The sequence below is a fragment of the Giraffa tippelskirchi genome, chromosome 5 (genome assembly GCF_054371585.1).
Source record: "Giraffa tippelskirchi isolate mGirTip1 chromosome 5, T2T-mGirTip1v1.2.pri, whole genome shotgun sequence".
In the NCBI taxonomy this organism is placed as follows: Eukaryota; Metazoa; Chordata; class Mammalia; order Artiodactyla; family Giraffidae; genus Giraffa; species Giraffa tippelskirchi.
The window spans coordinates 176,898,995-176,924,704 of NC_137279.1; the positions used below are offsets into that span (position 1 = coordinate 176,898,995).

General features: G+C 48.3%; 2 protein-coding genes, 1 long non-coding RNA gene and 1 other non-coding gene across 13 annotated transcripts; 2 read left to right on the forward strand and 2 right to left on the reverse strand.

Moving 5' to 3' along the window:
• Nucleotides 1–92: 92 nt before the first annotated feature.
• CDC20 (cell division cycle 20) lies at nt 93–4,276 on the reverse strand. 2 transcript variants are annotated; one of them, XM_081492651.1, is made up of 11 exons: nt 4,162–4,276; nt 3,801–3,989; nt 3,539–3,687; nt 3,356–3,452; nt 3,067–3,195; nt 2,773–2,969; nt 2,568–2,662; nt 2,224–2,452; nt 1,944–2,069; nt 722–839; nt 93–367 (listed from the first exon to the last, which is right to left on the reverse strand). In XM_081492651.1, exons 2-11 carry the CDS (start codon nt 3,979–3,981, stop codon nt 189–191), a joined length of 1,500 nt encoding a protein of 499 aa, XP_081348777.1. In that variant the 5' UTR covers nt 3,982–3,989; nt 4,162–4,276; the 3' UTR covers nt 93–188. The 2 variants fall into 2 exon arrangements, with proteins under 2 accessions (XP_081348777.1, XP_081348778.1); XM_081492652.1 differs by having other exon boundaries at nt 3,797–3,989.
• A 27-nt stretch (nt 4,277–4,303) lies between these two features.
• On the forward strand, nt 4,304–24,251 carry LOC145506964 (uncharacterized). Its single transcript, XR_014054470.1, has 6 exons — nt 4,304–4,374; nt 17,425–17,607; nt 20,306–20,438; nt 20,876–21,168; nt 23,031–23,117; nt 23,795–24,251. It is a non-coding gene; the product is annotated as an uncharacterized LOC145506964 (long non-coding RNA).
• Nucleotides 8,921–23,389, reverse strand: MPL (MPL proto-oncogene, thrombopoietin receptor). Of its 9 annotated transcripts, none has more exons than XM_081492643.1 (13): nt 23,269–23,389; nt 22,971–23,103; nt 22,466–22,644; nt 21,652–21,950; nt 20,860–21,022; nt 20,358–20,484; nt 15,772–15,950; nt 15,467–15,609; nt 12,931–13,090; nt 12,641–12,737; nt 10,785–10,872; nt 10,256–10,579; nt 8,921–9,322 (listed from the first exon to the last, which is right to left on the reverse strand). In XM_081492643.1, the coding sequence occupies exons 1-12, from the start codon at nt 23,345–23,347 to the stop codon at nt 10,292–10,294; spliced, it is 1,935 nt and encodes a 644-aa protein (XP_081348769.1). In that variant the 5' UTR covers nt 23,348–23,389; the 3' UTR covers nt 8,921–9,322; nt 10,256–10,291. The 9 variants fall into 9 exon arrangements, with proteins under 9 accessions (XP_081348769.1, XP_081348774.1, XP_081348770.1 ...); XM_081492648.1 differs by adding an exon at nt 22,685–22,748 and having other exon boundaries at nt 8,921–10,579; nt 21,652–21,770; nt 22,466–22,593; XM_081492644.1 differs by adding an exon at nt 22,685–22,748 and having other exon boundaries at nt 8,921–10,579; nt 22,466–22,593.
• Nucleotides 16,845–16,947, forward strand: LOC145508043 (U6 spliceosomal RNA). The gene has a single exon (XR_014055312.1). It is a non-coding gene; the product is annotated as a U6 spliceosomal RNA (small nuclear RNA).
• Nucleotides 24,252–25,710: the final 1,459 nt, after the last annotated feature.

Genomic DNA, 25,710 nt, shown 5'->3' on the forward strand with positions numbered 1-25,710 from the left:
AGCGATGGTCAAGGTGCCTGCAGGATGGATGTTTCTAGCTCCTTAATCACAGTAGAGAGGAGCCTCTGGGAAGGCTGCTGGGACAGTGGTCGTGCCAGAAGAGAGGGAGACATGACTTTATTAGAAAAGTAAAAAAAAAAAAACAAGACAAAAAGCAAACCCCACAAAACACTGTGAGGGGTTGATCCTCAGCGGATGCCTTGGTGGATGAGGCTACTTTTGGCCGCACTGGCCTTCTCCCGCTCCCGCCGCCGGGCAGGGTCCAGCTCAAAGCAGCGCCACAGCCGCAGAGTCTCATCTGCTGCTGCGGACGCCACCGTAGCCCCATCTGGGCTCATGGTCAGACTGAGCACCCGGGCTGTGTGACCTGGGATATGAGGAGGAAAAAAGGGAGAGCAATACATAGGATAGTAGGTACCTATAGCCCTCCAATTTTGAGAGTTTTTGTAACAGTTTAATTGAGATAATTAACAATTCACATACTATAAAATTCATCCTTTTAAAGCATACAATTCATTGGTTTCTAGTATATTCACAAAGTTGTGCAACCATCACAATGATAATTCATCACTCCATAAAGACAGTCACTCCTCAGTACTTTCTCCTCCCACCCTCTGGCAACTATTAATCTGTTTCCTGTCTCTGCATTTGCCTCTACTGGACATTTCATACAAATAGTCATACAATATGTGCCCTTTTGTGCCTGTCACTTAGCACCTACCTTTCAGCTCAGCCACCTTGGCCATGGTTGGGTACTTCCAAATAACCAGCTGGTTCTGGGCAAAGCCATGGCCTGAGATGAGCTCCTTGTAGTGGGGAGACCAGAGGATGGAGCACACCTGTGGAGAGGAAATGGCATGGGCATGACATACATAGAGCTGACACTACTCAAATCGGAACCGCATCCACCATGGTGTTAGGCACTCTGCCAGAGGCTACAGACTCAGACTTGAATAACTGTAGTCCTCACAAAACCCTTTTGAGAGTTAGAACTGTTACCCATTTTACAGATGAATCAATTGGAAGGAGGTTCAGTAAGTTGTCTAAGCTCACATGCAAGTTAAGTTATTTAAGTTAGTAGGTGACAGAGCCAGAATTTGAACTCTGGCTCCAGAGCCTGAGGCTAGAATAAAGCAAAGTCTGCATGTACTGGGCAGGGGGGTGTCAGGAAGCTGCAGTGCTTGCAGGGAGACCCACCTTTGAGCTAGGGCCTCAAATATCATTCTAAAACATTTGGATTATACACTGTAGGTAATTGGGAGCCCTTGCAGGGCTTGAGGAGGACAGAAACAGACTACCCAGACCAATATAGAGGACAGAAAGGGAAGCGATAAAAGACCAGTGCTGTGAGTCTCCACAGGAAGAAGGATGAGGCCAAGGGGAGGGGACTCATGTGAATGATACTCTGAGGGAAAACTGATATATCTTGGTGGCTAGGTGAGGAAGATGAAAGAGTCTAACTTGTTCAGATTTCTTAGTATCCCTACTCTTTGTGACCCCATGGACTGTAGCCTACCAGGTTCCTCCATCCATGGGATTTTCCAGGCAAGAATACTGGAGTGGGTTGCCATTTCCTTCTCCAGGAGATCTTCCCAACACAGGGATTGAACCCAAGTCTCCTGCATTGTAGGCAGACGCTTTACCATCTGAGCTACTGGGGAAGTCCCAAATAGCAGAGGAGGAACACACATTTCAGGGAGGCAAGGGGAAGTGACAAGTTTAATTTGGGACATACTAGGGTGGTGCCACCTTATAGAATGTGGGGTTAGAGACAGGCTGGCTGTGGACTGTTGAAAATGTGTCTGGAATTCAAGGGTGACGTCTGAGCTTGGAGATCATGCCAGTATTGCATTGGTGAAGCCATTGGAGGGGAGGAGGTTGCCCAGGAAAGCTATACAGAATAAGAACACATCTGGGAGTGAGGCTGGAATAAGGAAGACTACCTGGGAATGGGCATCCACAGCACTCAGACAGGCCCCAGAGCAGACGTTCCAGATACGAATGTGTCGATCACTTGTGCCCCCGCCAGTTGCCAGGACATTAGACTGCCAGGGACACCAAGCTACAGCCTAGGTGGGATAAAGGTGAAGTCAGCAGGTACTAGAGCAAGACAGGAGTTATTGGGCACACATATTAACTCAGTTCCACCATCCCATGTCCTCTTAATAGTCCCCAGGTTCTCCTAGGTGAGAGTCTGCAGAGGCCCAGCCCAGCCCCACTCACCTTGACAGCCCCTTGATGCTGGGTGAAGGTCTGCAGAGGAACCCAGCCACCCTCTCCAGGAGCACTAGGCCACACGTTGACCAAATTGTCGTTGCCACCACTGGCTAAATGTCGTCCATCTGGGGCCCAGCGCAACCCACACACTTCCTGACTGTGGCCACTCAGTGTGGCCACATGGTGTTCTGCTACCCGAACATCATGGTGGTGGATGTGGCCGGAGCGTGAGCCACTGCAGGAGGGGAGAAGGGAACAGAGCTGCCAGAGCTGCTTCTGTTCAGAGGTGTACAGTCCAGGGAGAGGGGGGCCAAAACCTGATTTTGTAACAGATTAGTAAAGCCACTGACCTGGACAGGATATAGCTATTCCAACAGAGGGAGCCCACTCGGGCAGAATGACTGGTCATGTTTCGAAGCCGTTTCTGCTGTTGCACATCCCATAGCTAGAGAGAGAGAAGACCGTGAGGATCGGGACTTGGCATTAACATCTTCCTGCTGGGCAAGCCCCCTGGGTCTGGGTACAACAGAACTGCAGCACCAGGACAAGTCTCACCTGCACCTCGGCACTGCTGGTGCCCACAGCCAGGTAGTTGCCCTCTTTGATCCAGGCCACAGAAGATATATAGTCCCCAGGCTGCTCCATTTGCAGCAGCTGCAAAATGTCACCAGTGCTAGCACTCCACAAGTATACACTGTTGTCCAAAGCCACAGCCAGTACATTCCCAGAGCTCCAATCCACAAGGTTCAGGTCTACCAGAGGGGGAAGGGAAGAGCATGAGCTGTCTTGTTTGCCTTGTCCCCGTCTCTCCCTCTTTCTCCATCCGCTGGACAAGAAGACTGCACTTACAGTAGTCATTCCGGATTTCAGGGGCATCCAGGATGCGGTCTGGCAGGGAAGGAATGTAACGGCAGGTCTTCCTGCTGGAGCCCGGCGTGGCCTTCTGGCTATAGAGTACTTTTAGTCTGTTCTGGTAACCTGTGGCAACAGAGTGGGTCTAGACACTGGGAGGATTGACACTTCCGCGTGCCTTTAGCCAGGAAGGCCAGATAAGCACTTCATTCCCCTTAGTCTTAGGTGGAAAAGGCAGACAGCCATCTCATCCACCCCGAGCCCTGGGGATAGAATGACATCTTACCCTCTGGTGCATTTTGTGGTTTTCCACTGAGCCGAAGGATCTTGGCTTCCTCCATGTCAAAACCGTTCAGATTCAAAGCCCATGCTTTCTGATGTTCCTGGCACATAAGGGTGGGGATGAGGTGGCGCTATCATCTAGATTTCACAGACCAGGTTCCTGCCAGAAGTCCCTTGGGACACCTACCTTCTTGGTGGGCGTCTCACTGTTGTCGGGCTGGTTCTCCTTGCTCAGGAGGAAGCTAGCCACCTCCATCTGGGAAGCATTGCGATGGGGGATATAGCGGTCACCGCCAGGTTTGCTGGGAGTGGTCTGAAGCTTGGAACTGGATTTGCCTGGGACAGGGAGAGGGAAGCCAGACTGTCAGACCCGGCTCAGGGGGAGGAGGCGTGAAGGCTGCTTCAAGCCCTTGGTCTTCCCTTCCCGCGACCCGCCTCACCCTACTGACCGGGAGTTCGGCCTGGGGTCCTGCCGGCGCTGTGGGATCGGTTGGCTGCCCGCATAGGCGAGGGGGCCGGCCCCGCGGCTTCCTTCGCTTTGCGCTGCCAGCGCGCAGGGGGTGCATTGGGGATGGGTGTATCCAGCTGCAGCAGCGAGTGCAAGTCACTCTCGAACACGAACTGGGCCATTGGAGCGTCTGGAGGGAGAGGGTTCCTTGCAGTGGCTGCCCGCTGAGCCCGAGAGTAAGAGAAGCGACCGTGCTCTGGGGCGGCCGACTACAGTCAGGACCACCCTGGCCGCAGCCCTTCCCGGCCCAGCACCCTCGGCAGCGATCCCAGACCAGTTCACTCAGTCCAGCCGTCTCTCACCGTCAGTTTAGAGCAGGTTCTGATCCCAGACAGGCCTTAGCAGTGAGGACTTGGACGACTTAAACTCTCCGCTCCAAGCAGTCATTGGTTCCTTCAAAATCCAACCGTCGCAACCGTCGCCCTCGCCCATTGGCCTCCACGGCACAGGGGGCGGGCCTTCCGGGGGAAGCTGCAGGTCTCACGGGAGTCCAGCAGGAGAGCGGGATTTGAAGGGTAGGGAGAAAGGCAAAGGCGGCTTCTACGCCACCAGGTGTCGGGAAACGGGGCGGGGCGGGGCGCGGCGGGGCGCGTCTGGGGGCGGGGCCTGCGCTGGCTGCCTTCCCCTACTGGCTTCATTCATTCCTCAGTCTCCCCTGCACCCGTCCTTCACGCTTCATGCTTGAGGATCGTTTTTATGAAACGAAGTGCAGAACTCGGTGGAATGACCTAAAGCACTTAATCCTGTTTAGAGAAAGCAGTGTAAGGCAGTGGCCGACCAGCCGGACTGAAGGCAGGCAGGCGGGTTGGGAGTGGGGCGCTGCAGGAGATGATTGAGAAACTTAGAAGCAGAAGAGAGAAGGCCAGAGCGTCCATTGTTAGCTTAGTGCTGCGGGAACACTGCTAGGAAGGAAATGCCTGTGTTTGTTTTCAAAAACTGTTTTGTTTGTTGTTGTTTTAGAAACAAGGGAAATGAGGCTGAAAGAGGGGTGAATTCCTTATGGTCAAGAAAAAAGATCAGGATTCAGACCTGCCTATAGGTCTGATATAGGAAGATATAGGAAGATAAGATTGGTTAGCCCTGTGAGGGAAACTGGGGCTGACCCTCATGGAGCTTAAGAGATGTCAGGATTTTTAGAGATCCATGAGTCTAATCTGCGCATGGTGCATCTCCCCACCCCAGAAATACACCCGTATTTTATGGATGAAGAAACCGTAGCCCAGAACGGGGTTTGTGCAAGGTCACATGCTGGTGGGAGTCCAGATCTGACTCCTATTCAATAGAGTGCTCTAATAGTGGGGAGAAGGCAATGGCACCCCACTCCAGTACTCTTGCCTGGAAAATCCCATGGATGGAGGAGCCTGGTAGGCTGCAGTCCATGGGGTCGCTAAGAGTCGGACACGACTGACGGACTTCACTTTCACTTTTCACTTTCATGCATTGGAGAAGGAAATGGCAACCCACTCCAGTGTTCTTGCCTGGAGAATCCCAGGGACGGGGGAGCCTGGTGGGCTGCCGTCTATGGGGTCGCACAGAGTCAGACACGACTGAAGCGACTTAGCAGCAGCAACAGCAGCTCTAATAGTGACTTCAGTGAATTGTATGATATACTTACAGGTGAAGCAGCAATCATAAAAATGATAATGGGCACCATTTACTGACCATCTGCTAACTATGATGTTTAAAGAGTTTACGTACATTACTACATGTAATCCTTAATCCCATAAGGCAGAAACTTTATTCCCTTTTTACAAAAAAAAAAAAAGAAAGAAACCAGGTTAGAAACTTGCCCAAAGGCACACAGCCAATAATAATTAGTGAAGCCAAACTATCTAACTAACCTCAGCAGTCTAACCATATTCTACACTGTCCCAGAGAGAGGCTAGGAAAAAAAAAAATCAATCATTAGCCTAAAAGCAATTCTAATTATGACAGAGAAAATTTTGGAGTTTTCACCCAAATGATATTGTTATTATCTTTAATTTTGAAGCATTCATGTTATCTCTTTCCAATTAGCTCGGAAAACAAGGATTTAAGTGTCTTAGGGTTGGAAATGGGGAGTCCCTGAACCCTAGAGGACATAAAAGGAGTCAAGCTGGTCAGGGCCATAATGTTAAGCTAAGGAGTTTGGACTTTTATCTGCTAGGATAAAATGAATGGAGTCAGTGAGCGTCTCCATTCAGGGGAGGGCCAAACAAAACATTTCTGAGGACAAGGCATGGCCAGCAATTTGCAGTTTCTGGAGTAAGGGTCATCGTAGAGGAAAAGAACAACAAGGTAAACAAGGGTACCACTTCAGGGAATTTGAACCTTGAAAAGTAAAGGAATGACAGGGCTTCTTTGGTGGCTCAGTGGTAGAGAATTGGTCTGCTAGTGCAGGAGACAGCGGTTTGATCCCTGATCCAGGAAGATCTCACATGTCATGGAACAGCTAAGCCTGTGCACCACAACTACTGAGCCTGTGCTCCAGAACCCAGAAGCTGCAACTACTGAGCCCACACGCCACACTACTGAAGCCCGAGTGTCCTAGAGCCTGTGCTCTGCAACAAGAGGAGCCACCACAACGAGCAGCCTGTGCACTGTAGCTAGAGAGTAGCCACTCTCTGCAGCTACAGAAAAGCCCCCACAGCAACAAAGACCCACCACAGCCAAAAAATTAAATAAATAAATAAAATTAATTTATTAAAAGACCATTTAAAAAAGACCTTTAATTTAAAAAATAAAAAAATAAAAATAAAGGAATGGCAGAAGCCAGTGGCAATTGTACTGACATGGACCTTGAAGTGGGAGGAATTCTAATATGCAAAATAGTCAAGTGATGACAGAAGAGGTCAGAGTTGGCTATTGAGAAACAAATCATGGGTGACCTTGGGATCAGGGGAGGGGGTGCTCGGGTTTCCTTTGAAAGGGGTTGCAGAAAGGAGGGTGGGGAGAATATGGAGGCAGCAAGCATGGGCTACTTGTACAAGAAATTTGAGAGTGAGAAAGAGGGCAGTTCATGGGAGCTGGAGGGAATGCCAGCACTAAAATCCTATGCATCTTTTATTTAAAATTTTTATTTTTGGCTATGCTGGGTCTTTGTTGTTGCATGAGGGCTTTCTCTAGTTGTGCAGGAGGCTACCCTTCGTTGGGTCGCTGGAGCTTCTCATTGCAGTGGCTTCTCTTGCTGAAGAGCAGTTTTGCTAAAGAGCAGGGGCTCTAGGGTGCTTGGACTCAGCAGTTGTGGTGCACAGGCTTAGTTGCCTCAAGGCATGTGGGATCTTCCTGGACCAGGAATTGAATCAGTGTCAACTGCATTGGCAGGTGGGTTCTTATCCACTGGACTTCCAGGGAAGTCCTGCCTATGCATCTTTGAAGGTGAAGGCAAAAGAGCCAGAGGAGATAGGAGAGGGCAGGTAATGGCCTGTTGGTAGAGCAAGGTGTCTGGATACCTGATGAGCTGCTTAAATAAGGGAACGCTCACCTGAAGGACCTGAAGGAGAGGGTATGGAGGGAACAAAATATAGGTAATATTCAGGGGGTGGAACAGTCCAGTTGGGATAATAATAAAGATAACTCTGTAAATACTGAGTATTTACTATGTGCTTGGCATTGTATTAACACTTTTAATCCTCACATAGCAAAACAGTAGAAGAGAATGAGATCAATTCTGAAGAGCCAAACTAAAGATTTAGAGGTAAGGAGTGAGCAAGGAGTGAGATGAACAGGCAGATCAATCTGGAGGCAACATACAGGTTGGATTTAGTGAGAGAGACTGGAGGCAGAGGTAGTTGGTAGAGGCTGTAATAATAGCTCAGTGAAGATGGAGAAGAGGAGACAGAATTTGGTAAGTAAAAGGGGTAAGGACATGATGACTGAATCGGTGTAGAGGTGAGAGGTTCAGTGGTTTGGTTCTCAATCCTAGTTTTGAGTCCCTAGGAGTAGAGTTGGAGCCTTGAACATGGCTTGGGGAAGGAAGTCTGGAAAGTGAGTATACTAGATGTCATCCATTTGTCCCATCCGGGTCCACATTTCATCCTTTACTCTGCTCTGTGCCCTGTGAGGCTGACTCATATGGCCTGCGTCAGTGGCTTCCCTTGGGCTCTGGTTTCTGTTTGTATTTCACCAACGAGAGGATGTTATGGGTTAAATTGTGTCCCTCACTCCCAAATTTATATGTTGGATACTTAAGTCCCAGTACTTCAGAGTGTGACCTTATTTAGAAATAGAGTCACTCCAGAATATAATTAGTTAAGATGAGGTCATTTGGGTGGGCCCTAATCCAATATGACTTGCGTCCTTATAAAATGGAGAAGTTTGGACATACACACATGTAAAGGGAGAACGCCCTATGGAGATGAAGGCAGAGATGGAGGAGAGGCCTAGAAACAAGTCTAGAAACACCAGGAAAGTTCCAGAAGCTAGGGGAGAGGAATGGAACAGATTCTTCCTTATAGCTCTCAGAGGCAACCAACCCGGCTAAAACCTTGAATTTCTAGCCTCCAGAACTATGAGACAATAAATGTCTGTTGTTTGTGGTATTTTGTTAGGGCAGTGCTTGCAAACTAATAAACAGGGGGTCAAGGGGAGGTGTTGGGGGGGGAGAACAGGCAGGAGCTATTTGTTCCCAACTTGGCTCCATTACTGTCACATCCCCACAGGTTGGCTGCAGCTCTCTGCCACAGCTCCTGCCAGGCAGCCCTCTCTGTAACCACTCTCTCCCGTGACCCCTTGATACCCAGGGTGGGAAGGGGTGGGCACCACCTCCCAGTTGTTGTTAGCCCCAGGATACTGCACTAGTCCTGGATGTTTTTCCTGAATCCTGCCCCATCTTTGTAAATATGCCCTATATTAAACTCTCATCCAGATACCCAGGTTGAGTGTGTGTGTGTCATCTATTTCTGCCAAGACTCTGACTGATATAGTGGGTATGTTTGGAGTCAGCAAAAAATACCATTTTGAGAATTTGAATGGGTCAGGGAATCCATAATCAGAATGGCCTAAGCATATTTACCACTGCATATGAATGGTGTAGAGGATGAGAGAGGTTGGCATGGGATGAGATGGCGCTGTCCAGAAAGATTTCCTTCATTTAGAAAACATTTATTGGAGGCCTGCTATCGTGAATCAGGCACTACTCTAGGTGCTAGGGGGTAGGGGAGGGGGGAGGCAAATGAATCACAGCCCTTGCCCTCAAGGAGCTCACAATCTAGTAACGGAAGACAGACATGTAAACAGTTATTTGCATAAAGCATTACAGGTGCTATAGTAAAAGTCTAGGGTGGAGATTAGAGCTTTAGAATGGTCAGCATGTTAAGAAAGGCTATGAGAGCAGATGGGTCGGAGACTGTTAAAAATTGACTCTTAAATGACTGCAATAATTAAGGAGTGGAAGATATGCCAAGATAAGAGATTAGGAAGGAAAAATTACTATAGTCTAGATATCTCAAACACTATGTCCTAGTTGGCACTATGTCGGCACTGCTGCTGACATTAATCCGGGAACCTCTTTCACTGTGCTTTACTTAGAATATCTCACTAAATGCTCTTTACAACTCTATAGCATTCTGTATTATCCCTATTTTATAGATGAGAAAATTAAGGCTCAAAGACTGAGTTATTTATTCAAGGTCACACAGCTAGCAAGTGGGAAAGATAGGAATTAAACCTAGCTCTGACTCCACAGAGTTTATGCTGTCAACTATCAGTTTGCTCAGAGAAGCCCAAGCAGAGCCTGGAGAGATGGTGATGCATGCAAGCCATGGAGGAGAGAATTTAATGGAGAAATCAGTAGTCACCATGACAAATGCTAACTGAGAGATTAAACAGGTTGAGGATTAACAAGATCTGATTGGATCTTGTGATGAGAAAGCTTGAGGTGAGCTTTGCCTTAGTAGTTTCATTAGTAGTGTGGTAGCAGTACTCTTGCCTGGAAAATCCCATGGACGGAGGAGCCTGGTAGGCTGCAGTCCATGGGGTTGCTAAGAGTCGGACACGACTGAGCAACTTCACTTTCACTTTTCACTTTCATGCATTGGAGAAGGAAATGTCAACCCACTCCAGTGTTCTTGCCTGGAGAATCCCAGGGATGGCAGAGCCTGGTGGGCTTTCATCTATGGGGTCGCACAGAGTCAGACACGACTGAAGGGACTTAGCAGCAGCAGCAGCAAGGGAATAAATTGAAGCAGTATGAGGAGCAAATGGGAGTTGGGAAGTGGAGACTCCTTTTCAAGGACTTTGCCATTAAAGAGCAGAGAAAAAGGAGGTGCAAGTTAGAGGAGCTTAGTCAAATGAGCCTTCCCTGAGGAGAAAGGGTCCCAGATTGATGCCAGCAGCAGTGGTGAAAGATCAGTGTTATGAAGTCCAGCCAGAAGGGTAGACAACAGGGAAGGACGTGAGATCTGAGATGGTTGTTGCTGGGACGGGATGGGTTAGGAGGTTCAGGAGGGAGGACTAGAGAGTTTGGATCTGTCCAGGGTACTGGGAGCGAGGGACCTGCCAGCAGCTGAGTGGTAAGTAAGAATGGTTGGCGATGTGAGTGGTACAGTAGGACCCCGGCTCAGCCATTGGTGGGCACACAGACAGGGGCATGGTCCCCAGGCAAGAAGGCTGCAATCCTCGGTAGTCCAACTGGGCCTGGGAGGAGCACAGGGGCAAGGGAGCCTTCTCTGAGGATCTAGGTAGAATTTCAAGGAGACTGGGTTCCACTTCCTCATAGACATCTGAGACTGCAGCCTTGGGCTGGGAGAGATGGGGGGAAAGTGGTCTGGATTAGAGCAGGTCCTGTGGGAGCAGGACCTGGACTGTGCAGGAAGGAGGATTGGGCTGGATGTAGGGCCCAGGGATGATATACTTGTGGGGCAAGGGCCTTGGAGAAGTTGTGTGGTGGGGCAAGGAACTCTAAGCAGGATTGGTGGTGGGTGGTGCTGGGGGGAGGTGCACTCACCGGACTCAGGGCTGCAGTATCCCTAAGGTACTGGCCAAGGACCCGGTGTAGGTCTGGAAGTGAGGGCCACAGGGCATGCCTCAGGCTCCTTGAGGAGAAGGAAGAGAAGGAGACTGAGCTGTGGGAGTGAATTAGGAGGGAAGAGAGAGCACTGAGGTGTGTGGGAGGAGGCAGTGAGGTGGGGGAGTAAGCTTGAAGAGGTAAGAGTAAGGTAGAGGAGCACGGGGGAAAAGGCAGCCTCACGTGGTGGGGGGAAGTCAGTGGTGTGGAGGCTCAAAAAAGCAGTTTGAGTGTCCTCAAACATTCTTGCCTCAGGGTCTTTGCACTTTGTATTCTCTCTGCCTGGAACATTGACTCATTTCCTCATTTTACTTAGGTTTCTGCTCAGATGTCATCCTGACAGAGGCCTTCCCTGACTACCCTGTCTAAAATAGAACCACCTCCCTTTGCAATCACTCTTTGTCTCCTGCTCTGCTTATTATTCTTTATAGTACTTGACTTATTGTATATTAGAATCTTATTATATATATGTGTGTGTATATATATGTATATATATAATGTAAATCCACGAGAGCAAAGGGTTTGTCTATTTGCTCATTCTTGGATGTCCAGGGTATAGAACAGTATCTGACCCGAAATAGATTCTCAAGAAATTAGTTGAATGAAGAGAACTCATGGGGCTTTTATTAAGTTACTCACACATTAGAGAGGATTAAAAGCTCAAAGACATGTTCAAGGAGAGATGTGAACCCAAAAGAGGGGCATCTAATCCAGCCTCAGGCCGTCAAAAGAGGCCACCTGGAGGAGTCACCTTCTGAGCTGAGTCCTCGAGAATAAAGAGATGTTACCAGTCAAAGGACTGAGGTGGTGTGGAATCTATCCTTTATGTTTATAACTTCCAGTGACATTTATCCTCAGCCTTAGTCTCCCCACATAAACAACTCATTCATTAACAGCATTTATTTAAGGGTGTGCTATTTGGCAGGCACTGTGCTGAAGATTTAAGGATGACCACGTAAGGCGCAGGGAAGACATATAAAGAAATGAATGCAGTAGAATGCTTCCTGCACTATGAAAGAAGTCTGTATTGGGGCACAAAGAGAGTAGCCAATAGGGGAGGGTCAGGAAAGGTTTCCTAGGAGTTGGTGAAGAAAGTTATTTAAAGATAAATGGGTATTAGTCATCCAGGGAGGATATTCCTGGCAGAGGGGACATTATGTTCAAAGGCACTGGGAAGTAAAACCACTGGACTTGTGGAGGAAATCACCGACAGTGTGGCAAGGCTGATGCACAGGGTGGGAGGTGGAAATACTGACAGGGGCACAGCCTTGCTTGTTATTCTAGAGCCTGGACTTTATCCTGGGGAGCTAATAGTGAAACTTCAGGAGGCAGAGTGACAAGTTCACGTGCGCCGTTTTAGAAAGATTATTCTGGTGGCTGTGTGAGGCTAGATTGGAGGGAGAAGGGGCTCCGTTTTGGTGAGTCAGGTAGTGCCTGTAGGGCTGGAGAAAGGGTGCTGTTTTTGAGTGAGGTTTAGGAGGTGGAATGACAGGACCAGACTAGATAATGGGGAGGAAGGCGCCTAAGAGGTCTGGCTTGGGTGACAGGTGGACTTGTTACTGAGATGAGGAGCCAGAAGGTGGGGCTGTTTGAGGTGTCCCGCATAGTGGACAAGTTAGAGTGTAAGGAGGCGGTGCGACTCCCAGAGAAGACGTGCGGGGAGCGGCAGATGCCACAGGTCTGGATGTGAAATTGTCTGGAGAGCGGGCGTTATAGAGTGACCCGAGGACGCTTCTTTAGGGGCCGCCGGCCTTGCCCCGATCACAGCCCCGTCTCCCACCTGGCCGGAGCGGTACCTGTAGTGCTCAGGAAATTGCCACCTCAGCAGCAGCAGGCCCAGGAGGGCGCTGACGCCCAGGACCAGGAGCAGAGCAGTCACCAGGAAGATCCAGACTAAGGGACAAAAAGCAGTCAGCCCTCAGGGGGAGGCACCTGGCCAGAGCCCTGCCGGCAGGTCCACCAGCCCCACCCAACTCGCTGTCCCGGGGCGCCGGGTATGTCTGCGCAGCCGCAGCCTGGTGCGGTCGGAGCCCCGCCCCTCCACTCGCGCAGCCGCAGAGAGCCTTTGCCCCTGCCCGGCCCTCACCAGTTTCCGAGGCCGTCTCCACCCTCACTGGCTCGGACCAGGAGCTCCAGGGACCTTGGAAGGTGGGGCCATGGAGCCTGGCGCGCAGCTGTACGCGGTAGCGGGAGCGCGGGCGCAGCTCCAAGGTCTCTCCCTGGGCCCCAAGAGGTGGCTCCAGCACCTACGCAAAGGTGCAAGCAGGTGGTCAGGCTCCGGGTCCCTGTGGGACGGCGTTGGGCCCTCGAGAACTTGGCCTCTGTTTGACCCCAATCCTACCGCCTTGAATCCTCGGGGATTCCTCCGAAGCGCCTCACTGGCAGAAAACACGCATCCCCTGCGGAAACTGGCTGGAGAGAACACTCGGACAGAGAGCCTCTCCCTGCCTGGCGTGATACACCCCCGACACACTGACTCATCTACACACAGAACTACTCATCCTGACACACATACATATGATACATCGACAGAGATCCGGTACACACACTGACCAGGTTGGGCGATGGAAACCGCGGACACACTCAGATACTCATAGTCGTGAAAGTGAAGTTGCTCAGTCGTGTCCGACTCTTTGCGACCCCATGGACTGTAACCTACCAGGCTCCTCGGTCCATGGGATTTTCCAGGCAAGAGTGCTGGAGTGGGTTGCCATTTCCTTCTCCAAGGGATCTTCCCGAGCTAGGGATCGAACCCGGGTCTCCCACAGTTGCAGGCAGAAGCTTTAATGCCTGAGCCACCAGGGAAGCCCATAGCCATGTAAACCAGGCCACAAATAACATCCTCTCAGTAGAGGATGCCAGCACTGTGCTAGGTGCTGGGGATATGAGGAGAGACCAAGAAGAGAGAACAAACATCGTGTATACCAGCAGGGAGACATTACCTAGATCAGTAGTAAACATTTATGAACTGCTTGTGACAAGCGAAGCCCTGGGGTAGGCATTGGGGAAAAAGAAAAACAAGGCCTCACATATCTTATGAAGAAGACATCCAAACAAGTAAATAGTTACAAGAAGTAATGAGTGCAGCAATAACAATATAAGTAAGGTACCACAGAGCCCTCAAAAGAGTGTTATGCTGACTGAGTTGCTTGATTGCGGGTTACAGAGTGTTCTGTGTACTAAAAGCATGCATGCGTGGGCTAGAGGGTCAAAGATAAGACTAAAGCAGTGGTAGTAGAGACTTGAGGCCTATTAGTGCAATAAACTCAACTAAGTTGTTGATAGAGGGAAGGGACAAGGGAAAAGGAGAGAAGAGTCAAGGATAATTCCAGGCTGAAGTAACTGGGTTAAGTGTTGGTGCCATTGTCAGAGACAAGGAACAGAAGTAAATTTGAGGAAAAAATGCAGTATTTTTTTATTTTATTAAGTTCAACAATAGCCGGAACTTAATGAATGGTAATGTCAGAATTGTAGTTACCTCGGAGAGTGTGTATGTGTGACCAGAGGGCATGAGACACTCCTGGGGTACCAGAAACAACCTTTATCTTCACCTGGGTGATGGTTACATGGATGTATACACATGTACAAATTAACCAATTGTATATTTAAGATTTGTGTTACTTTATGTAATGTATACCTCAATAAAAAAGTAAAAATGTCTGGGGAAGAAAATGAGTTCAGTTTTGGATATACTGAGTCTGAAATGCCGTAGGGGGCTTTTAGGTAGAACTGTCTACCTAAAACTTACCAGAACTGTCTGGTAAGAAGTCATATATACATGTGTTAAATGAGAATAAAAGTAGAGAAAGAAACTAATATTTAATGTCTATTGAGTGCCTTCTATCTACCAGACAATATACTAAGTATCTAGATATTTAATTTTTACTATAACTCTGGAAAGTACATAGCTTTATCCCCATTTCACCAGTGAGGAAACTGAGACTCTTCAGGAGTTTAGATAATTCACCTATGGTATAGAAGTTATTTTCCACATAGGTGTTGGAATAAGTTTGGGATGGTTAATGTATAGTCATTGAAAACATGGAATTGAAGCACTCACCTAGGGAGAACATCTAGATGTTGCTAAAGAATCTGCCTTCAATGCAGGAGACCTGGGTTCTATCCCTGGGTCAGGAAGATCCCCTGGAGAAGGGAACAGCTACCCACTCCAGTATTATTGCCTGGAGAACTCCATGGACAGAGGAGCCTGTCGGACTACCGTCCTTGGGGTTGCAGAGTCGGACATGACTGAGTGACTAACACTTTCAGAGAAGAAAAGAGTCTAGGATGGGACTGCGGGAAGCACAACATATTAAGGAAGCATGGAAAGGAAGAGCCGGGAGAGAGTGAGGAGGTTCAGTCAGAGAAGTGGTAGGAGAATCAGGAGAGACATATCCCAAAGCAAAGGGAAGAGAACATTTTAAATAGGCGTAGTCAGCAGTGTCACATGCCAAAAAGAGATTAAGATACCAGTTGAATCAGATAGAACAGAGATAAACAAGCCCAGACACGGATACATGAATATACAGTGATATCTTGGTTATCACTCCTGATAACAGATATCCTGAAACTCAGAAATACCCTGAGTATGAGGTCTGGGGTCATTTGTTCCTTGACTGTACCTTCCAGTCCTGATGGCCTTCTCCTGTGTATCGGAGCTGATAGCAGGTCTCTTGGGCTGCCCAGGCTGATGGATGCTGCCATTCCAATTCCAGCTGCCCGCTGGAGACCTCCCTCCAGTGCAAGTTTGGAGTGGGGATGAGCACTACAGGGATGTCACCAGGGACTGGCCTAAGCCCTTATGTGCATGAGACATCATGTCACCAGGGCCATGGGTCAGAAGTATCAGAGTTGGTGATCCTGGGCATGGGGTCAGACATGGTAGGGGTGGGAACTGTGTGGGAGGAGAAGGGAAGAAAGTCCTTACCAGCCTGGTGGATCCAGAAAGGGGAGCCCAGGTAGCTGTGAACAGCACCCTGGGCTGTGGTCACCTCCACAAGAATGTGAATAGCACTGTCATTTTGTGACTTGAAGTGACAGCGGGAGAACTGGGAGGACTGTGATCCTGAGTTTTTCTCCTCTTCACACTTCTCCCAGATGGGGTCCCTACAAATCAGGCAAATAGAGTCATTTGATTCAATGCCTGCCTCAGAGACTAATCCAGACTCACAGGGAATATAATCTAACTTGTTCCTTGGACAGGCCTCCAGGGCTTTCTCTCTCACGCCGTGTACTTTTTTCTGAGGTTTGCTTTGGGGTTCAGCATCTTCTTCTTAATAAAGAGGTAGGGACTTCCCTGGTTGCCCAGTGGTTAAGAATCTGCTTTCCAATGCAGGGGATGGGGGGTCGATCCCTGGTTGGGGAACTAAGATCCCACATGCCACAGGGCAACTAAGCCTGTGAGGAGCAACTAGAGAAAAAGCCCAAGCGCTACAACAGAGACCCAGTGCAGCCAAAAAAAAAAAAAAAAAAAGAGCAAGAGCCAGATGAGATAGGGAAATAACATGGGCTATAGAGTTCAGGTCTTCTGGGCAAATTACTTGATTTTCATCTCTGCCTCAGTTTCCTCATTTGTGAAATGGGTCAATAATACCTACTTTGAATGGGATTGTTTCAAAGAGTAAAGCAAAGCATATGTTTCTGGAGCAAAACATATTTATGTTCTTAATCTGTTCTCATTAGACAGCCTTCTTAGTCACCTTTAAATGTTATTTTACTAATAGATTATTGCAACAGTCTCCTAACTGGCTTTTCTGCCTGTGTTTCTGTCACTCCCTTCAATTTGTTCTCCACACAGCAATCAGAATTCAGACCCAAAATATTGATCTGATAATGTCCAGAATATATGTCAAAGCTATCCCATTATTTTGACCTTTATCCCTTCCACATTAGATGAAACCATTATCTGTTGACTGGATTAAGGCATATTTCTAAATGGTGATCCTGCTTCCACTCTTATTTCTTTTTAATTGCACAGAGAAACATGTTTAAAAAATGTAAACGCTTCAGCAGCATATATGCTAAAATGGGAATGATACAGAGAAGATTAGCATGGCCTCTGGGCAAGGATGACATGCAAATTCATGAAGCACTTCATATTTTTTAAAACAAATTTATGGTTGCCAGGGGCAAGGGATTGTTAGGGAATTTGGGATGGTCATGTATACACTGCTATATTTAAGATGGACAACCAACAAGGAACTGTAGTATAGCACATGGAACTCTGCTCAGTGTTATGGGGCAGCCTGGATTTGGGGCAGCAGGGTTTAGGGGAGAATGGATACTTGGATATATGTATGGCTGAGTTCCTTTGCTGTTCACCTGAAACTATCACAGCATTGCTGATTGGCTGTACCTCAATACAAAATAAAAAGTTTAAAGTGAAAAAAATGTAAATCATATGATGTCACATTGTTTAGTCGCTGTGGTGCCCGACTCTTTTCTGACCCTATGGACTGTAGCCTGCCAGGCTCCTCTGTCCAAAGGATTTCCCAGGCAAGAGTACTGGAGTGGGTTGCCATTTCCTTCTCCAGAGGATCTTCTTGACCCAGGGATTAAACCCATGTCTCTTGCATTGCAGCTGGATTCTTCACCTACTGAGCCACCTGGAAGCTCATATCACATCACTCTTGCTTAAATCCTTCCATGGCTCCCCATCCCACTTGGAATAAAACCCAAACTCCACCCCCAGAGCCTATAGGACTTCATATGGTTGAGTTCCTACCTGCCTTGCCATTCTTATCTCCTACAAGTCTCACACAAGGTAATGATCCTTCATCCACATGGGCCTTCTCTCTGTGCTGCAAACATACCAGATCCACTGTCTTTGCAGCTCACCTTGCCCTGGATTGCCCTGCCTCTAGATCTCACGTGACTCATTTCTTCTCACCACTTGGGTCTCAGCTCACCTGTCACCTCCCTTGGCAAGGCTTTCTCCACCCAGTCATGAAATTAGCACCCATCCCCACCCTTCCACTTAGTCTCTATCCTTTAACCTTGCTCCTTTCTTTCTTGTTGGTCTCCCCCCATCCCCCTCCCCCAACTAAAAGGTAAGCCCCCACAATGCTGGAAGCTTCTGTCTTGTCACTCTATCCCTGGGGCCTGGTACATAGTCACCTTCAACAGTTGTTTATTGAACAAATAAATCCTGTCTCCTTCCTGGTTAGAACCCCTAAATAGCTAGCTATTACTAAAATCATTTACCATTTTATGTATTTTTATGTTTACTAGGTTATTCAACAAATAATTTATACTATGTGCTAGGTACTATGATAGACCCAGTGAATACACAGAGGAAAAATTTTCAAGGAGCTGTCATTTCATTGGGAAAGGGAGAAAAACAAACAGATGGTATTTTTCTGTGATGTGCACAGGCTGGCTTGGGAGTAGCAAGGAAGATCATCTAACCCAAATGGGGAGGGTCAGAAAATAGTTCTTGTACAAGGCAGTGCTTAGAATGAGTCTTAGACTATAAATAGGACAAGCAAAGGGTACAAACAGGCATCCTAGGCACATGCTTGTGCATAGATAAGAGATATGGTACTTTGGGGGAAATTCTAAGTGGTACAGAAAGTTTGTAGCACAGAGGGCTTGGTGAGGAGTCGTAAGTGTGGGCAGATCAAGGTCACAGGTGGCCTTATTGCCTTTCTAAGGAGCTTGAATTTAATCTTGCAGCAATGATGGAGACATTCAAGGATTTTAAGCAGAGAATTGTTATCCCTAGCTTTGTACTTTAGGAAAGTCTCTCTAACTGCAGTTTGTGAGAAAGGATCTGTGAGGGTGGACTAGAAGCCGAGAAATTCATTAGGACAATGTCATGGAATTTTGCATGCGAAGTGATGAGGATCTGAAAGTAGGATTGTGGCAGGGGGGGTAGAGAGAAACAGATGGATTCAAAGGGGGTACTGAAAAGGTAGAAATCGCCAGTGTTTCTGATTGGATGTGGAGGGTGTAGAAAAGGCAGAAGTTCAGGGTGGAAAACTGAGTTGATGGCAGGATGGACAAGAAGAGGAGAAGCAGGTTTTGACAGAGAGTGTGTGAATTCGGTTTTGCCACCCTCTTCATACTATGGAAATCTATACAGCTATTAGAAAGAATGAGTTACATCATTACAGATGTCCAAGACATATTTTTAAGTAAGAAACTAAGTTAAAAAAAAGTAAGTTAAAATAAATCATACATATGATGTGATCCAATTTATATTGAAAATTAAATATTATGTTTAGATATATGTAAATGCATAGAAAACTGGAAGAATACACTAAAACTGTTAATAGTGGTTTTTGTCATTATTCAATAATTTGTTTTTTTTAACTGAGCACCTGCTGTGTTCTAGGCACCATGGTAAGTGAGAATACATTGGTGAGTAAAAGCAGACACTGACTTTGCCCTCATGGATCATGTTTAGTTAAGACCAGCCTTTCTCAACAGAGCTCTGAGAGAGAATTTGGTTATCAATCAATAACCAAGTAAGGTATAAATATAAAATTATAACTACATTAAGTATTTAAGAAGGAGAGGTACATGGTATAACAAGGATATATAATAGTGCCACTGGACCTAAGAAGGAAGGTCAGGGGAGGTGACATTTGAGTTGAGATCTGAAGGATAAGTAGAGGTTAAGTAAAGATAAACAAGCTGGGTAAACAGCATGTGCAAAGATCCAGAGGCAGGAGGGATTGTGGCAGGTAGGAGGGAATGAAAGTAGGCCAGTATTGGAGCAAAGCGCACAGAAGGCAGCTTAGAATAAGATAGAGTTGAAGGCACAGATACGGGCTGAGTCTTTCAGAACTTTACACAGTCACAATAGAATTCTTTTCTTTGTCCTAAGATCAGTGAAAGCTATGGATCTTGGAAGAGTTTTAAGCAGAGAATGTTGCATTTATTTTTCTGCTTTTAAAAACTCACTTCGTCTCTTGTGTGGAGAATGTTTTGGAGGATCCAAGAGGTGATCAGTTAGTAAGTCTTTTCAGTAACCTGAGAGATGAAGATGGCTTGTACTAGGATGATAGCTATGATGAATAAACATGGACCGATTCTAGAGATGTTTAATAGGTAAAATCAACAAGACTTGGTTATATATTAGATATAAAGGAGGTGACAGATCAGTGAGGTGTTTGGTGGAAATGCTTGAAGACCAAGTAAGTTTTGATTGGATCCGATGGATTGTGAAAAGTTGCAGTACATATTTGAGTAGGAGAAGGCCATGCAAAGTTTAAGAAAGGTCAGTTTGTCAACAGCATGCAGGGGTGGGTAAATTGGAAGTGATTGAGAATGTAGGCTGTTGTAATGTTCCAGATGATATGATTACATTGAATTAAACCAATGTGTTCCCAGGGGGTATGAAGAGAGGTTGAAAGGATACAATACCCATTGGTGGATGAGAACATGGAGGGCCTTTGGTTTGGGGAATAAGGGAGGGGACTGAAGAGGATCAAGAACACTCTCCCTTCTTTCTGCAGAGTTGTGCTTCTCTCCCATGACATCAAACTCAATCAGCGGTTCACTTCTCACCTGTCTCTGGGGCAGCACCATGCCCTGCTGTGGTAGAAGAAGCCTTGGGAGCTGGCATGGTCCTGTTGTTGCCACTGACAGGTAACATTCGTCAGGTCCAAGGTAAAGCATTGCAGTCCAATTTCCCCTGGGGTCAGAGAAGGAGAGATCCCCTGGAGGAGGGCATGGCAACCCACTCCAGTATTCTTGCCTGGAGAATCCCATGGACAGAGGAGCCTGATGGGCTACAGTCCATAGGGTTGCAAAGACTGAGCATGGGTGCAGAGAAAGAAGTTCCATCAGAGCCCACGTGCTCCTACTCCATTGGGTATCCAGATCATCTTTCCACACATAACTTGAACATTTGCTCCTATCCTTTCTTCTCTCCCTGAATTTAGTTTATCCTGTGCAGTAGCAAGTTTGAGGTCATCAGGAAGGACCATGGTTCTCTGAGCTTCCATATCCAGCCCAGGCCTCTCTAGAGATCTTTTCTATCTCTTCCTCCACTCCTCTGTTGACTCACCTGCATTGCCAGGCAGGTCCACAGTCACAGGGAGGGACCAAGATCCCCAGGAACCACGGAGAGAGACCCCATCAGGTTGGCTGCGTAGCTGGAGCCAGTAGGAGTTACCAGGCTGGAGTCCTGAGATGAGGCAGCTGCCACCCTTCATTGTCAGAGATGGAGCCTTGGGAGAAGAATCCCATCCTCACAATCTATGTCTGCCTCTCAGCCAAGAGAGCCTCCATCTCTTATATTTGAAGCCCCACAACATGCCTGTGGAGAGACACTCATTTCTTCACTGGATAAATACGTGCACAGACTAGGGACCAGGTAGGTGGGTTTCAGGAGGAGTTCAGGGTTTTTTAGGTTTTCCTGGTGGCTCAGACGGTAAAGAATCCGCCTGCAATGTGGGAGACTCGAGTTTGATCCCTGGGTCGGGGAAGATCCCCTGAAGAAGGAAATGGCAACCCACTCCAGCATTCTTGCCTGGAGAATTCCACGGACAGAGGAGCCCTGTGGGCTATAGCCCACAGGGTCGTAAAGAGTCAGATACGACTGAGTAACTGATACTTTCACTTTCGGGGCTTTTTAGGGAAATCCCCACTAACCTGGGGACCTGAAGTGCTCAGTTGTGTTGGTCTGAATGACCCAAAGTGGGAGATTCCTAAATAAACATGGCTTCTGAGAACTAATCAGAGCCTATGCTAACTCTCCAAGGACCATCCCATTCTGGACTCCCCAAAGCACAGCCTGTCCTTTCTTGGGACAAAATTGAGGGTAAGAGATATGAGGTGGAGCAGAAGGCCAGAATACTTCTCTAGTTGGGGAGGTCTGCTCTGGTCCAATCTGTTGAGGCATCATGGGCTGTGCACATGGAGACTGGTCTGCGGTTGCAGCTAGGTTTGGTCTCCGCCGAGTTGGACAGCAGGTCTCTGCAGACAGCAACTGTGTGACTGTGGGGCCAGTGGAGTTCCTGGGGTCCTTGGGGCCATAGCGGAGTTCATGCCTCAGAAATTCATTGATTTCAGGAGCTGGGGCCTCCCAGCTGATCTGAAGTTCCCCTGGCTGGCTCCCACCCATGGCCTTGATGAGACTGGGGGGAGTTGGCAGGCCTAAGGGCGAGACAGGGCACATCAGAACTCTTTGGGTGCTACAGTCTACAGTGCAGCCCATGGGCTGTGGAGAGTGACGCTCGAGGCTGGGTTGAGGGCAGCCCCTGGGGCAGGGGCAGGGAGGCTCCTTATCCTGTTCTGTCCTCGGATGAGTAGTGACCTCACCACAGGTTGTTAGGCTCAGTGCTCCTCAAGAGCAGGGACCTCTCCTCATCTGTGCATCCTTGTCCTGAAGCCCAGTGCCTAGCACAGAGTAGGTATTCTGTAACTGATGAATGAGTGAGTCAATGAATAGGTTAATGATGGGAAGGTCGGGGTGTCTCTGGTGTGAAACGAAGTCTAGCTCTGGACGCTGAGGCTAAGAGGAATGAGAAAGGGGTCTCGAGGTGCCTCTGGGACTCTGATAGTGGGGGTGCACCCATGGAGTCTTGAAAGAGCACAGCTCAGTCTGATTCTAGGAGCTGGCCCAAGGGTGGCAAACAGAGGGGCCAGGAAGACAGGAGGATGGTCCTTACCCACAGCATCCACAGAGAGCACCCGCTGGGTCAGATTCTGGTTCAGAAACACGTTCTTCACCCAGAGGTGCAGTTGAGAGAAGAGGCGAACTTCAGCCTGGGCCGGAAACTGGCACACGTATCGGGTTCTAAAGGGCATCACATGCTGGGAACTCAGGGGGCAGGCGCGGGGCTGCTCCCTGTGGGCACAGGAGAAGTCTGTGCTACCTGCACGCTCACCTGTCCAGTCCCGAGGACCCAACTTCTGTTTCCGTTACCAGCATTTTTCTTCTCAGTGCCTGGACTGGGTGGGATTAGGGGGTGTGTAGGGGCTGGAGCTGGCTGTATCCAAAGCACCTCTGTTCATTAAGTGGGTACTTCAGTCTCGTACTTGGACTAGTCCTCTGACAGGGCCAAAGGCAAGGAAGCTGCTGGAATAGGGCTCAGCTGCGGTATGCACAGGACAGATACAGGCGAGTGGTGTATACACAATACATATATATGAGACATATGATACAACACATACCCTGGGTAGGCATACAGCAGCTGATACATTTCACTGGGCGCTCCCTCTTCCTCATCCCAGAAGCAAGTGAGGTCCTCAAAGGTTCGAGAGAAACAGTTCAGGGACTCTGAGTCCGAGGCCAGCAAGGAGGCATCTGAGGAACAGCTGGTGAGTTGGGCTCCCAGTCCTCCCCAGCATGTTTGTGGGCAAGAGTAAGGGACCAGTGGGGGCTTCCCACTTTGCACTTCCCTCCCCCCTCCACCCGCCCAAGGCTCCATCTTCCTGGGTATAGGTGTTTGCTACCCTCCACACTCCTCACCTTGGCTGGTGACTTGCGCCAGGTTTTGGGGGGCCGGGAGGAGGTAGGAGATGACCGCCAAGAGGGCCCAGGAGGGCATCTTCTCCGGCACTGTGTGCCTGCCTCAGCCCATCCTCCTTTCAGGAAGCTGGGCCCCAGTCCCCTCCCGGGCCAGCCCCTCAGGTTCCTGTCAGATACAGCCCCACGTCCTGTCCCTGTCCCTGCCCCTGTGGGGCCCATCCAGACCACACTGGGGCTGGGGGCCAGGGGAGGGGGTGTGGGAGTGGGCAGGAGGGAAGGAGGAATTTGAAAGGGAGGATACAGGCCTTTCAGTAAGAGACAGATGGGGGGGTTGCATTTTTTTTTTTTTGACCATGTACCAGAAGCAGAGTAAGCCTCTGTGTGGGTCCACGTTCACTGCTGGAGAAGGTGTATTATGAGCACGGAGAGAAACACTGAGGGTGGTTCACTGTGCTGCCACGTGTTAGGTACTTTTTATCCACTGACTCAGCCAATCCTCATAATTGTCTTATTATTTCCATTATAGTGATGGGGAAATTGGAGACGCAGACAGATTGAAGATTTGCCTAAGATGACACACCTCCTAAGAGGTAAAACTCAGGACATCAAGCTTTAGAACCCAAGTGTTTAACAGCCATGCCAGTGCCTCTGGAAGGTGAAATCCACCAAGAAATGACTGTCTGCCTTGCAGTGGTGACAAGATGGTGGCTATTTCCACTTTAATAGGTTCTGTCACTTTGTGCACATATAAGCACGTTCTCCTTGGAACTGGACACCCCCTCCACTGTGGGGAGCCTCCACAGCCACCTTTCATCCTTTTGCTACTCAGAGCATGGTCCATGGACCATCAGCAAAAGCACTACCTGGGAGTTTATTAAAATGCAGACTCTTGGGCTCCGCCCCAGACATTCTAAAGCAGAATCTGCACTTTCCCCAAATCCCCAGATGATGTGAATACATATTAAAGTTTGAGAAGCTCTGGGCTTCAGTGCTTTTATCTGGTTGGCTCAGAATCAAGGGATGGTTGGTCTCAGCTCTCCAGCTCTAGCTCATCTTCACATCAGTGGTGGAAGAGTTGGTGCAATCCCTTCTCTGAAGCCCAAGTCCCCTCCTGCGACTGTTGTAACTGTGGTGGCTTTTGCGCTGACTCTCAGGAGCTTTGACTCTGGCAGGGCATGGGGCCAGTGCAGGCCATGGTAACTTCCCGCATTTAGCACCTCTGACCTCACCTGGGGCTCCCCTCACTGGCTTTACAGACTGAGTATCCTTTCTTCCTCCTGAATTAATGTTATTAACAGAGTGTTGTAGGGAGGGGTAGGAGGATTGTAGGATGTGAAACCTTCAGCCTCACCTGTGAGGTCTTAGCTTCTCTTGCATCACTTCTCTGCAAGAAGTCCCTAAGGCCAGGTTTGCCCTGATTCCTGTACAGCTCTCAGGTTCCATGGGACCAGCTTCCTCTGCCCAGTGGAGATGACATCGGATGCCTCTCCCAGCCCCCAAGCAATGAGCACCAAATTTGTCGGGTCAAGTGAGAGGGGAAATAACTCTAATGTTCAGGAGTCCCATGGCTTTGATGCTGCGGACGTGTTGATGATTTTAAAATTAATGTCTCTAGCTGCGACTCCCCCTCCTGGGCTCCAGATTTGGATCACCAATTGCCTACTTTGAATCTCTACTTCCATGTCTAATGGGCATCTTATACTTCTTATAGTTGTATACCAAAATAAAACTCTTGAGTCTGGCTTCCTCCCTACACCTTTTTTGTTTCCTCTAGTCTTACCTACTCTGTAAGTGGCGTCACCATCTACTCAGTTGATCAAGCACCGAATCTCAGTACTCCTTGATTCCTATCTTCCTCTTACCCTACATTCAAGTCATTAGCAACTCTTGCCGGAAGGTCTTTCAAAATGTACCCTGAACCTGAACACTTTTTACCTCCTGCACTCCTACCATTCTAGTCCCAGTTTGAGTCACTGACAAGCTTCCTAACTGCCTCCACTCTTAATCCCTCCAGCGAATCTTCCATAGAATGGAGTGAGATGTTCAAAATGCAAATCACATTTCTTCACTCCCTTGCTTAAAACCCCTAATGTTTCCTACTGCACTTAGAATACCTCCTAAAGACAAGGTCCTGTCTGATCTGACCTCTGCCTACTTAGATCCTATCTCCTACCACTATCTCCTTCTCTCTGTATCGGTCAAAGTAACCTCATTGTGTCTCTCATTTTAATTCTCATCATGCTCATCCTTCCTGCAATGCTTGGTACTCCCTTCCTTGGGTTCTGCGATGTGTCACATTAACCTGGTTTCTTCCCACTCCTGTAATATTCCCTTCCAGTTTCTTTCTTTCTTTGCTCCTTCTCTTAAATGTTACTGTTCTAAAGATCTCCTGGCTTCCCCCCTTGTGTTACTAGTTTCTGAGTAGCCTCATGGCTTCAGTTC

Bases quoted from the DNA above. Each gene is read 5' to 3' on its own strand.
- CDC20 (XM_081492651.1), bottom strand. From the start codon at position 3,981: ATGGCCCAGTTCGTGTTCGAGAGTGACTTGCACTCGCTGCTGCAGCTG. The intron at 3,688-3,800 runs GTCAGTAGGGTG...TCCCTGTCCCAG, and splicing joins GACCCCAGGCCGAACTCCCG to GCAAATCCAGTTCCAAGCTT. The intron at 2,453-2,567 runs GTCAGTGGCTTT...CCCCTCCTGCAG, and splicing joins AATAGCTATATCCTGTCCAG to TGGCTCACGCTCCGGCCACA.
- MPL (XM_081492643.1), bottom strand. From the start codon at position 23,347: ATGCCCTCCTGGGCCCTCTTGGCGGTCATCTCCTACCTCCTCCCGGCC. The intron at 21,023-21,651 runs GTATTCTGGCCT...TCTTCTCCCAAG, and splicing joins AGACCTCCCCAACTAGAGAA to GCTCCATCTCTGACAATGAA. The intron at 10,580-10,784 runs GTGAGTGCACCT...CATCTCTCCCAG, and splicing joins ATACTGCAGCCCTGAGTCCG to CCCAAGGCTGCAGTCTCAGA.